The sequence below is a fragment of the Xiphias gladius genome, chromosome 19 (genome assembly GCF_016859285.1).
Source record: "Xiphias gladius isolate SHS-SW01 ecotype Sanya breed wild chromosome 19, ASM1685928v1, whole genome shotgun sequence".
In the NCBI taxonomy this organism is placed as follows: domain Eukaryota; kingdom Metazoa; phylum Chordata; class Actinopteri; order Istiophoriformes; family Xiphiidae; genus Xiphias; species Xiphias gladius.
The window spans coordinates 21,693,993-21,708,221 of record NC_053418.1 but is presented as its reverse complement, the minus strand read 5'-3'; the positions used below and the strand labels follow the sequence as shown (position 1 = coordinate 21,708,221).

At 39.9% G+C, this 14,229-nt stretch overlaps 1 protein-coding gene across 1 annotated transcript; it reads right to left on the bottom strand.

Annotated features, from left to right (window-relative positions):
- Window positions 1-261: 261 nt before the first annotated feature.
- Window positions 262-13,982, bottom strand: zbtb34 (zinc finger and BTB domain containing 34). Its single transcript, XM_040155287.1, has 2 exons — window positions 13,852-13,982; window positions 262-6,925 (listed from the first exon to the last, which is right to left on the bottom strand). The coding sequence occupies exons 1-2, from the start codon at window positions 13,867-13,869 to the stop codon at window positions 5,393-5,395; spliced, it is 1,551 nt and encodes a 516-aa protein (XP_040011221.1). The 5' UTR covers window positions 13,870-13,982; the 3' UTR covers window positions 262-5,392.
- Window positions 13,983-14,229: the final 247 nt, after the last annotated feature.

Here is a 14,229-nt window from a genome sequence, read left to right as displayed (position 1 = left end):
GAATTCCATGCATGCCAGCAACACATTTTGAACATAGAGGATTTCTTGCTGTTCAACATATGTTGCACAGGATAATTATTGGGTGGCTGAATAGTACAGTATGCTCTCCTCTTCCCTTTTACACCAGAGGCCTTGATCTGTGTCATTTGAGTTTTCATGCACATGTGAAAAGAAATAAATGAACACATCTCTGAGAAACAAAAAAGACAAATCAGAGCCAAATCAGCGTCTTTATTTTACAAACAAACGCATTATTCTATTGACATTTTTTTAATATAATAAAAAAGCAATTTACAAGCTTAAGAACCAAAATGAAGCAGCACAGAATGATTATGAGTAAAATATATAATTTGAATAAATATATTTTTATTTCATGCTATAAAATAAATTCATAAATGGCAATAGATACATCAGCTCTAGCTAGCTTCATTTACTTCATAGTTGTACAAAACAGTAGAGTTCTGAGGTTCACAGTTGGGTTGTGAGGTTGTGTGTAGAGTGGACAAAACAGGAGCTAGGGCATTTCTGCTATCATGGTTCAGTTCATGGTCTCCAGTGCTCTTCAAGCTTCAGCTCTGTGGAAAATATGGGCTCATTGAGACCTTGAGGCAGAATGTTTGGGAACCACTGACTGAGGACTTTCCCCACCTGAAGAGAAGTGCACAATTATACTATGGACATAAGATGTACTGTATGTCCAATGAGACCACTTTCAACACTATATACCCTGAGTTCTAAGTTTTTAGTTTTTTTTTTTTGCCTTGTCACCAAATACATGAGCCAGAGACATTATAGTGCAGAGTTTAGGAAGTTGTGAAATGAAAAGGGACAATAGCTAGACTGAAGTCTTCCCCTCTGATCCTGAACAACTACAACTACAGTCTCAGTGCCTGAGGAGCCAAAGGAGATCGGTGAAGCTCAACATGACAACAGATAAGCCCACTCCTAAACAGTGGCTATACAGCCCAAAATCCCTTTCATTATTTGACACAGCTGGAGGTGCAACTCTGTACAGTGCCAGTGAGTTTGATGACTGAACCACGCGCTCAGTTCTTGTGTTGCAGTTTACTGACTACCACTGGATTTTGACGAGCATTTAGAACAACAGCAAGCAACACCACTTATCATTTATATATATTTTCTGAAGAGGAAGTCAACCTGTCCAAGTTTCAGAAAATATATAAAAATGAATCAATATCAAATTGTTCTGGTCCTACTTCAATTTAACAGCTCCCTGACATTCAGTTTGTTAGATATATGACAGGCCAATATTTCAATAGGCTTGATGATCCCAATACACCATTTTTAAAAAGGTTATTGCTTTTTTCCTCCATAATACACAGTGGACAGAAACTGACAGAAAAGCTATGGAAGACTTAAGATTTCTTTCTAAGCCTGTATCAGTGTTCGTGAACTACCTGAAGTGAGTTTATTATAAAAGGAATAGGACGAGCTGCAATTTCAAAAAAGTAGTCTGACAGCCTTCCCTGTAAACACTTCTTTTTGATTACTTGTGGCCCATAATGCATTTCCTGTTCCTCTCAGAGGTGTGGAACTAAGAGCTGACAACGAGTCAATTCGAGTGTGTCAAGTTCAGCTGGTTCTGTAGTTGTGTACTATCACATAAGTAACTATAGTTCATGAAAAGCATTTAAACAATTTCCCCTCCTTTCACCTATGATGAAGACATGGACTTGTTTACTCTTGATATGAAAAAAATCTATAACCTGACTAGTCTAAAAGCACCATTTAAGGGGAAAAGGTCCCTACCAAAGTGATTGAGGCCATTATAGCTGAGTCCCTTAAGGGTAACTACTGAGAAAAAACTATACTTCCTGGATGGAATTGGTACGTACTGTCAACGAAAAACTGTAAGTGCACAATCGATGACACAATTAAAAGAAAACTCAAGTTAAAAATTATCCATTGGCAATTTTATACAATTTTGTGGTTGGGCAACGTGCAATTCAGCTACAGTATATGAGGGAAGCTTTTTTGTTTCTCCACAAATATTCAGTTTATTACCAGCTGTTCCCCTGCAAGATGCTCCAAGAGAACAGGGAGGAAGTAGATTTGTTTCTCATGCATCTCCTTCCTTCATTGAAATGCCTACAACTACAGTACATTACTAAGATTGTCCTCAGTGGCTGGAGAGGAGGGATACAGTATAGTCTCTAAACATGGGGGCAATGGCTTGCAGGGAACAAGTCTGCCTCATTTGATTGTGATCAATTGCTACAAAATCAGTTTAATCTGTTTCCCATCCCATGACAAAAAACAAAACAAAACAAAACAAAAACAAACAAAAAAACCCTAAATCAAATTATTATAAGCAACAACAGGGGGCAGGACTAAAAACTACAAAATGGACAACAATGACATTAATTTATTTCTATTCATTCTTGGTACCACTTTACAATAAATGATGTGGCCATATTTTGTTATAATCTCTCTAGTCAATCAAATTAAAAATGAAAGAGGCACAGGAGTCTAAGTGCCAGAGTCTAAAATGTAAAGCTTGTGGCAAGGCACTAAGTTTAAGATGCCACTTTTTGTGAAGTATTCTCTCTGTTGTTTACATTGGCTTTAAACAATTACAATACGTATTGCACAACTTTTATATCGTCAGCTTTTGTATGGCTTAATATATATGATGTTCTTTATGATTTTGCTGCTTAATGTCTTCTTAGCAAATTGTTCAAATTTTACACAAGTGATTGTTATAAGCCGGGAGGCCTACATTCCTTGCAAATAGCAATGGACTAGTCCTACATTAAATTAAAAACCTATTCTTCTTAATGAGCATTCAATTATGCAATACAGTCAAAACATACTGTTAAAAATCACCTATTAGTCTTTGGTGTGAACTCTTGGCACGAAATTGTTTTAGCAGTTTGTGCCTATTACTCACAAAACATTACCGACAATTATGCAAGACAGTATGCATTTCCTCCTTTTTTTCTAAGTGAATGGCAAGAATCATCATAGGCAGAATCAAAATCAATCAAATAGTCAGCGACTGATTTTGCTGAGGTCAGATCGGCTGTCAAACCTGCACATCATAACAGCGGCTGACAGAAATAAACTTGATTTAGTAAACATTCATCTATAGGTATAGGTTGACAGACTGTGGGTGATAATGACCAAAAGTGTTTGTGATTAATCCTTACACAAAAAAATAACGAAAAGCTAGCTATACCGATCTTTGCAAAATATCCTAAATTTTGGATTGCTATCTTAACTGTCAACGAGTGAAAACGACGACCGCACATTCGGACTGCACTCTTGACGTAACATTGGACATGAGCAACAAAATTCAATATTCTCCCACCAAACACACACCAAGTAGAAATTATATGAAAACTGTAAAATAATCAAACTCAATTAATTGACACAAATTCATCATGGACCAGATAGGACAGAATAAAAGCATTTAGCAGGTTCTCTTCAAAAAAGGCATTAAATAGCTGGATGGTAAAAAAGAAAGCAGGACAGCACAAAAGGAACCACCCAGCTGAGCTTTAAATTTGCAGAATATCGACAAGATAATCAATCAGGCCTTCTAAATGCCTTTCTGTATTTACTGTGAATGTAGATTCTTTTAAATCAGAATGGAAATACAACCAACTCTCTATATGCTAAAAACAGCCCCATCCCGGATCCCCATGGTTCTAATATTATAGATAAAATACAATGTTGCCATATGCAAGATTTGTAGACGTTAGTATTTATGTGATTGCAGAGTCTTATCAAACTTCACAACATTTTTACTGAAAAAAAAAAAAAAAAAAAAAAAAAAATCGCTGCTGTGAAACAAGTACTACTCTGACACTGCTGCTGCTGCATCAGAATTAAAACAGAGATTAGTACATTTTATCACTAGTACAGCTCCCATCCCACTCACTAACTCTGCAAAGTGCATAAATACTTTGGATCACCAGCTACCTCTAACAACATTTACCTTTTAGCCTTAAACTAGCTATGCCGCATCTATGTCAACGCCATGAAGTAGGATTGATAAAATAAGGAAAACATGTTCCAAGTCTGCATTTGATCCCAACCAATGCAGAGAACAAAGGTCAATCATCCCATCATAAAAGGTAGGACAGAATAAGAAAAAAGGAAACAAACCAATAGCTCTTTTAAATAATGTAAGAAAAACCATGTCAAAATGGCTGAGATTCCTTTGTTCTTTCTGTTTGCATATTATTCAGACTAGTATACTATACTGATTTATGTGAACAGTTCCAGAGCTGTTCCTCCTGTGCTGAGTTGACAGTGAGTACTCTTGTCCCAGTTAGACGCTGAGTATTGACCTAGAAGCCTACCTCAGGAAAAAAATACATACAATAGTTCAGTATAAATCTGCCATCAGAGTATAGAGGAATATAAATGACTTGACTGTATGGACGTAATTCACCCATTACATGGATGAAAGCATCTAAAACCACCTTGGCCAACAGAGTGAGATCTCCAGTAGTGATGAGAGATAAAATCCTTAAGTGTTTTGTAGAACGAACGGTATAAGACAGCAAAATCATAGCTTGAAAGTATGCAGGGCCATTCTCTTACTCTGTTCTCTGCATTTGCCAAAAACCAACACACAAGTACGCTAGCAAATTTAATGCACTCCTAACATAGCACCTTCTTAATCATCGTTTTAACCTGGCTGACCATGAAACAATTGACAAGGACTTTGTCCCCGATCCATACAATCAGCAAGGAATATTTCCCCTAAGTATCAAGGCTTTGTGTTGAGAGAATATTCTTTACAAGGTTTGGCAATAAGATACTGTACATACAACCTAAAACAGATTTCAAACGGTGAACACATCTGTGCCTGGTAGGTTCTTGGCTATGAGGTAGAACCTGGTGAGTTTCATTTAAGTTAAAATACTGTCTGTTATGAGTATGTAGTTGCATCATGAGGTATTGAACGGATATGTCACACGAAGCTTTGCACTGGCAGAAAAATCATTCCTTGTGAGTAAGTGACCTCCTGTGGCCACATGTGCAAAAACAGGTCAGGTAAAAAGGTGATATGACAAACATCTTACCAGAGCTTTCACATTATCAATTATTGCAACATGCCTATATAACTCTGTAAATATGTTTTAAAAAACATGGAAAGATAAAAAGAGAAATCAATTAGGGGGTCTTGATTATTGGGACCTCCTCAATAGTAAGTTGTTACTCCCTTTGCTTGAAAGAATCAAATTTCTGGAAAGCACCCATTTACTCTCTGCATTCAACAACTAACTTTCACAAAACTGACAGAAACCCTTTATGCGAGAAATGTCCATAGTAGAGGGAGCTGATTCAAAAAGAAAAAGTCCTTTAACTTGAGTTGAGATAAACATTTTTTTAAAGCTTCCTTAACCTGAAGCAGGACCTAAAAATCACATCTCGATGCTTGGGCCTCCTCAGGGCTGCATTTTGAACTTTCCTCTATTTCATTGGCTGGTGCCTCTTCTGCATATTGCGCCTCAAAGGCCATCCCCTCAGACGTATCCTCTTGGTCCTTCTGACCTGAGCTTCCCTCCGTCCTCTCTGGAGAGTCCATATGATTGCTGACCTCTGATGCTCCCATGTGCTTCTTCCTCAGGTGCTGGTTAAGGGTGCCCTGAAATGGGAAGCATTTGCCACAGATCTGACAGTGAAAGGGCTTGTTGTCCGTGTGGCCACGGATGTGGTACTCCAGCTGGTCTTTCCTTGTGTACTTCTTGCCACAGAATTTGCAAACAAAAGGAGTGATTCCCATGTGCAGGCGCATGTGGCGGTCCAGGCTCCCTTTCTGATTGAAGGTCTTTCCACAATAGATGCAAATGAGTCTCTCATTGTAGGGGTACCACTGGCTCCGCAAGCTACGCTCTCGCACATCATTCTCCAACCCTGTGGGTCCCACAGCTGATTCGCTGTCATCTGAGCCTGGTTTGATATGACTCAACACTCCTGCTGGGATGGCCAGGGGGCGCTTTGCCCTGGCTCGCCCACCCCTGAAGCCACTGAGCATGGAGCGAGAAGGACTGGAGCTGCTAAGGTTGACAAAGCATGGGGAGGACAGCCCTGAGTAAGAATAGGCAGCAGGCTGGATAACAGGACAGTAAGAACCCACACTAACAGCCAATACCTGTTCTCCATCAACCAATTCTGTGTGGTAACCATCATCACCCGCTGAAGAACTATCTGAGTAAGTGGGCCTGTCGGTCTTCTCTACCTTCACGTGCACATCTGTTACTTGCCCATCTTTGCCTATCAGTTCCACTTGCTCTGTTTCTCCCTCCATGGGAGTATCATGCTCTGACACACTATCACTACTGCCACGGTCTGATTGGCCTTCCTCTTGCTGCTGTCGTCCCCGGCCCAAGCCATGTCCTGCCTGGCTCTGCCGGGAGTAGTAAGGGGGGGAGATCTGGGTAGGGTTTACAAAGAGGTTGCTATCATTGACCCCATTACGGCTGGTCTGCATGTCGTCCTTCTCTGGGCTACAGACACTAACTGGGAGGCTGATCTTGGAGTGGATGCTCTCCAGGATTTGGGTACACTTGTCAATGATGGCCTGCATCTGCAGAAAGCTGGCAGCAGTGAGGAAACTGATAATATCCTTGAGCTGCAGAGACATGTGGCCTGTGTAGCAAAATGCAAGAAGCTGTTCAAATACCTCAGGGCTTTTGATGACCGAGATGGAAAGGCCACTCATGGTGCTGAGAGCTGAGTGGTCACGAAAGTAGGGTGAACTAGCTGCCAGCACAGCCTTGTGGGCTCGAAATGGTTGGCCCTGAATGTGAACAATGATGTCACACAGCTTCCCTTGCAGCCGCAGCTCATTGAGCTGGGTCAGAACAGTGTTACTGAACTCCGGCACATCAAATTCGATGTAGCTGTCGTCGTCCATTTCTTGGATATGTTTCTCCAGTTTGACAGCCTGATGGGAAGAGAAAAAAAAAAAAGGAAAAAAAAGGGGAAAAAGGCAGAAAAATTTAAGGTTTTGAAACAGTGCATTTGCAATGGATTGCAGCATTTTTACAATTTTACAGTTAACAAAAAACTATTATACTGTATGTATTACATGTAACAAAAATTAGACAGGAGGCTGTTTCAGATCAACATTTCATACAAGCTTACTTTATACAGTACTGTATATGACAAACACTTGGCCAATGGAGGACAACATTTAATGCATTGCAGCAAACACATTTTCCTTAATTCACTTTTACAATAACTTGTAGTATTTGTTTTAGTAGTTTTTAGATACAGTGCTAGGCAATATATGATGTGAGACAATATAAATTTGTAGACCTTCTGAAAATTTGCCAAATTGTATTTCTGGTTGTATTGGCCCATTGATGGAAGATTTTATCCATACTTCCTATTCCTTTTATTTATCCTCATTTATGCTAATGATCTTCGCAGTGAGGGTTTACACTCCAAAATTACCTGTTGCACTACATTTCTTATATTTACTGTTACTGTCTTCTGACTTTCAACAGTGGCCTCGTCAAAGTATTGAGATGGCACATACTAAACATTATGGAGTTCTGCAACTTCACTACCTCTCAATTCCAAAGATGAAAAACATCTGCTAAGCCACAACTGGTAACTCCAAACTCAATCAGAAAATCACCAACATGATTCACATAAAGCATACAGATGTGTTTTTGTAATGGCTCTAATATACATTTTATCCATTTGGCAGATAATGTTTTAGAGAAAAATATGGAACTTGCAACAGGAGTGCTGAAAATACTGGCTGTTTTCCTGGTGTTGCACCACATGAATAGCATGAAGTGGAAGTATTAGAGGGACGGAGGGAAAAAAGGAGATGAGGTAATCCAGAAATAAAATGAAGAGTTTGAATATTCATCTCCTCATATTTTATCTTCAGTTTATTTGTCTTTTATTTATCACATTTTAAATTCATTATTCATTCATTTATTGCCATTACTGCTAAACAGGAAATAGAAGGCAAATAGATGAAACCACTGCGAATGACTGAACACAATGTACCAGTGTTCTACATACACTGACTGTAGTGAAGCATAACAGACATATGAGGGGGGCATACAGCTATATATGCTGCATTTGGCAGAGAAAGAAGAAAATCTGGTTCTACATGGAAGGTGAGCATGTACCAAGTATTCTTGCAAAGACTCTCCATCAATGTCAGTAAGGACACTGATGTAACTTCTTTTGTAATTGCATAATTGTGGATAATGCTTATAGATCCTCTCATTCCTGCTGAACACACCTGACAATTGCCTCTCCCTGAATTTAGATATTTCATAACATACTAGCCGTAACGTTCAAGCTTTGACTGAAACCTATTGTGGGAAAATGATCAATGATCAAATGATCGAATCCCCCCACGCAGGTCATAGCTACACCAGTAGTGGCATACTACCCTTACACAATAATATACTGACTTGAGCTGGTTGATAAATTATTAACCAACATAGGCCCTTCCCTCTCAGCAGAACTCGTTAAACCCCACTTTGTAACATTGTGAGATCAAATTCTACGGTACCTACTGAGTAATTCTTTGTTTGTAAAAGCAAATACTCCCATGCTGCAAAACCTCAGAATGCGTCTGTTCTCTGGCTTAACCCTCCTCCCCCCTCACTCCATCTGCCCTTCTCCCATCTCTCCCTTTGCACGTCCTCCTCCTCCCCCCATCCTGCTCCTCGCTGGCAATTCAGCATGTTCTTTTTTGCGCACTGAATCCCTGTCAGCACTTGGGGAATGTAAACACTTTCTCCAGTTGCCAAAGCACTGCCAAGACACCTGTCCAACAACCCATATGTTCTCATCCTGGCAGAGGAGAGGGAAATATGTAGAAAAACAGAGAATGGTAACAAGGTGTGCATTATTTCACTCCCCCATTACCAAACAGAATGTTCAAACACTATAACATATCAGTGATGGCTGCCAACAGCATGCATACTAGATGGAGCCAAATTGAAGGGCAGCCAAAGAATGCATACTCCGTCGTTGAGATGCACATGCTGGGTGATGGTCACATGCTTTGCTCACATGGGAATACCGAAAATGTTAAAACTCGGCTCAAAAATTCCATCTGCAGCTTAAGTTCCCTCTCTGGTAATAAACCTGTTTGACACAGCTGCTTTATGTAGGTACATAGAAAGGATGCTGAGTATATTGTGATAGTTTGGCTGACCAAAAGATCAGCATAACTGTAGTGGAAAGACATCACCTAGAGCCACTAAGTCTTATATGCACTACCGGTCAAATGTTTTAGAACACTTCCATTTTTCTAGTTGTTACTGAAATTTACATAGTGTAATGTCTCTGTGCTTTGAAATGAAGGCATAGAAAAGAGAATTATGATATCTTAAATCCTAGATTTAATCTAAATTTTGGCTCATTCAACAGCCGAACGCACTTGTGGCATTATTTCTACAATGGAAATCAAATACTGCTCAGAAAGTTTGTCCGAACACTGTTGCAGAAGTTCTCACTAATGTGTTGGACTTGCATGTTTATTTGATTTCACCCTTCTGTCCAGTTCATCCCAAACCAGCTCCATTAAGTCTGGAGACTGTGCTGGTCTTCAATTATTTGAAGCCACTGTATGGTTCTTTTCTTCTAATGTTTTGGGTCATTATTTGGCTGTAGGACAAACACCTGACCAACCAGTCTGTCTTCCTGTTACTTACCTTTCTCTCACCATTCTGATAGCAATATACAGCACTACATCCTGCAGTACATTATTGTCCTAATAATGCATCAGAGGGTGTAGTAATAAAGTTTGTTCCATCACTGCCTTTGTACAGACAGAGGGTCTGTAAGTAATCAACAAAAGTTTACCTTTTTTATATGAAATTTTTTCAATTTAAAAAAAATTATTTTTCATTTTTTGGTAACCTAAACCTTTGTTTTTTACCTTGGGCAGTTTGCCGCTTACCTTTGTTCCATTTAAGAGTATTCACTGGACTTGAACTGCTTAACTTTCAAAGAGAACTGGAAAAAAGTCTGTGTTCTAAAACGTTTGACTGGTAGTGTAGAGTGTCTAACAACTTTGGCACCTATTTTGAAAAAACAGCTTGTGGGGTGGACAAGATCCAGAACAGAATTGCTTAACAAGAAAAGGTTAGGAGGCACATTTTAAAGTGGATAGTACAAAACAAGATAAAAATAGACTACGTTGTGATACATTAAAGGGAAGGTATGATGTGAGGAACTTAGCTGGTGTAAGAATAACATGCATTGTGGAATTTTTTAAAGCTTAGTGGGATCTCAGTATGTAGAGCTAAATATTTTTTGCTTAGCCTTTGGGTATGTTCTTTTATTTGATTTGTTCAGAGTGAATAACTGGAAAACAAGAAAAAAAATAATCTTTCATTTCAGCCTACCCATGTGCTTATCAGATGAATACAAGTGAAAGTCTTAAAAGACCTCATTATCTTTATCCTTTTTCTACAACATATCCATTCTTAACCTTGCTGTATTAAAAAAAAAAAACACATTTATAAAAACCCTGAATAGAAATCATAATTAACTAACAAAATTATATGGCACTTAATGTCTCGCACGACAGTGAATTAAGTTGGCCGAGTTCTTGTTGGTGACACAGTGCCGCTCAAAGCTAAGATGGTTTAGGGACTTTAACTGGTGCAATGTGTAAGAATTGGCTAACTGTTGAATTCATAATCCAGACAAATATGGGGCAGCATGTTTCCAGAAAGTTGGGGTGTCCACCCTTATTGTAAGAAACAATGAAATGCAGTCTTTGGTCCATCCTCCCCCCTGCCCTTCCCCTGTGCCATAGTTGGACTGGCCATCGGGCATACTGGGACTAATCTTGGTGGGCCGCTGCATCAGGGGGCCGGTGGACCGTCAGACTATCCATAAAGTTTTTTCAGGCCCTGTCTGTCTCTTTACTGGCCAACTTAATGTACCTGTCATTCGGAGTGTGCATGAGAGCGTGCTGCGTGTGTGTTCCTGGACTGCGCTCACCAGTCACAGCCAACACGGCTGTGGCTGGTGAGCGCAGTTTCGCAAGTTTCAACCCTCACCCTTACGTTGAGCTAACGTTAGCTTGAATAAATCTAACCTCAGCATAGGGCAGGTGTTGACATGATGCCAAACCGGCATGGATTGGGGAGTAATGTTTTCCAAGCAGGTTAACCTTGCATCTGACTATGTAACTGGTTGGCTGTTTACTTTGGTTATTGTTAGACTGACGACGATGACTTCACACCCAGTCTGCCCACTCAGAGAGACAGGGAAGATGTAGCGGTGGCAGGAGTAGAGGGTTATCCACCAGAGGTAGAGGAATGCAAGGGAGAGGGAGAACAGCTAGAGCAGCAGCATCAATAGCTGAGGTGGAGGGAAAACTGGAGGAATGTCGCCGAGAGAGGAAGGATGGCTGCAACAAAGGTCTATAGCCTACTACTTCATTCTCTCATGTTGTACTGAGGGCAGACTGGACGCTACAGTGACTCACTATTACCTCTTGAGATACAAGGTGTTATTATGAGACAGGACTTGCCAGGGCTAGCTGGTTACCATTCTAACTTCAGTAGATATCTCTGCAACCCAATACATAGACATCTTTGACATAACTTAAAAACTGTTATTTCTTCACATTCTGTTGATTGTCTTAGTTAATTTTTTGAGTTTTTTTAATCTAAAATAGTTACATATTGCCCCTTTAATGGAAAAAAAGTAACAAGAAGGCGAGACCTGTATTCAGTACAAGCAACAACTGATGCATTTAGATGAGAGTAACTAGCTGAAAGGGAACCTAGTTGATCCACAACAAAAGTACTCTGAATCTGCCCTCCATACCATGTTCTTTCCTCCTGCAAAAGTAGTCTTGTTTGCAGCATAAAAAGTGCTTTTAATGACCATCACTAATTAGCTAGGATACGCTCCTGCTACATTATCTTTTCACCTAGAGCCACCCTGCAGTGATTACATTTTTGCAATTACAGTTGGCAGTGATAAATTTGATGCAATGTCCTTAAAACAGGTTTTTTTTTTACCACCAAATGGGCAAGGAATTGCTTAAACTGGAACAGAATTTAAGATAGGTAGCCACCGTTTGCTGTCTTAATTCAGGAAACCTTTCAAATTATATACTAGCAGAAAGTAAATACTTGAGAACATTATGAATCACAACATTAGTGTAACTTTTTACCTATTGATTTAGAAAACATTAGCAAACATGGTGACTTTCAAATCAATAATTAAGTGATAAATATGACAATATCATGAGTACAAAATGAAATTTTAATAAAGACTGCCAAAATATCAGGGAAATTTCTCTTTGCAAATGTACAGAGCATGGCACATGGTACTGACAATGTTACTACAAACAATAACCACTGCACTCATACTTCAACAATTCCTGAATTATCAGATTACCACAATAGACCTCACAAGAGACCTGTTTTTGTCAGAGATCATTTTATGTACTTAGTGTCTATATGGCTTGTATTGCACAATCACTAATTGAAGTTGGTGGTTCAAACCAATACAGTTTTACTGCTTATCCCAAACAGAAACGGGACTATAAAAACGGAGGGTTGAATGGGTGCAAAACCATAATGCCTACACATGCAAAAGTCGAAACTGCTTTGGCTCGACTCTGTTCTGACATGCCTTATAGTAAAAGTATTTGGCCTGGTTTCAGATGCAGTTTTCCAGGAATAACGTGTTTTTTGGTTTCAAATTGGGTTGTTAGTGCAGCGGAATGGGAGATTTCAGAGCAAACGGATGTCACAGAAATAGAACTCAACACAGGCCTTGATGACCTAGGTGAACTCAGGTGTACTGAATGACCTGCCATGTCCCTGTACTTTGTCCTTTCCTTCCATAACATTGCATACAATTAATTTATAGATACACTAACTGTTACCAGGAGCATTGCTGATACTGGTATCTTTCAGCGTAATAGATGCCCTGTGAAAACCATTGTTGGTACAGGTTAGTTTCAGACACCCTAAATACATACGGACCTGATACCACCCCTTACACCAATATTGGGATTACGATACGACTCACTGTTGCAACTTTTAGCTACACATTCAATAGGTTAACTTATTAAATAAAAGTCGCATTTACCCGTGTTAGCTTCATCTTGCATTGGCCCTGCGGGGCATTAGCATGTACTGTTGATCCCATTGTACATGCACATAATGCCAATACACTGGGGAGCAAATGTACGGGGTTTAAAACTTTATTGCAAACCATTATGTTAGTACTTAAGTTAGCCATTGATTGGGGGGGGGTCCCCGTAGCGGAGCTGCTAACATTAGCGTTAGCTCGACCATCACGTCCACCTGCTTTTCGTTTTTTCTCCGCAACGTCTCATTTGTACCGTAACTTGTAGTTATATTGACGCTTGTTAAAACATTCGCATCGGCTCACAGGCCGGAGTAACCAACTATCAAGCAGTACATATGCACTGGCTAACCAGCTAAATGCGTTAGCACAGCCTAAAATCGACCAATTGTTTCAGAAAAATGCGCAACTTTTACACAGACTTCACTCTTTCACGCACGGTGTATTGGTTTACGGTGTAGTCACATTTTTCTTTGACTATACAAAAGCTTGAAAACATTGTACGGTTAAGTAGCTAAGTTACAACGTCGGACGCGGGTACAAACTACTGTGTTGGCTGTCATATGAAACTGCTAGCTAGCTTAGCTAGCAACCACTCCATGTCAGCCAGGGTTACGTCGCGACCAGTGCTAAGTAGCAGCTAACGCTAGCTAGCAGTTAGTTGCTAGCATACGGTCGCAGGCAATTCTTTACCTATTACGTGCCGACATTACAAACGCGTAATGGTCACTAGCACAACCCAGCGCTGAAGTCCACAAAACTCACCGTCTTGCAGATTAGCATTAAACGTTGTCCATTCCCCTCAGTAGTTCGCTAACACTACAGCCAGGCCTCCCCCCCTCTCCAGTCCAGATGTGTCAGACAGTTGCTGCTGCAATTTTTGCATCAACAGGAAGTGTTCTTTTGGCTCTTTGCATTCATTCTATCAGTGTGTTTTGCAGCGGCCCCTCCCTTGCTCGTGTCAGTGTTGTGTACTGAGACATCATGTTCTTAATCGACGACGTTATGGGGGGCATATACACGCGCGAAAATAAATGTAAAGTAGCTTACAGTCGGTTTCCATATTGTTTTCAGCAGATAACGTGGTATACTCATACACTTATCTACTGACTACACCCATGCCATGGTAGTATACATAGGTCC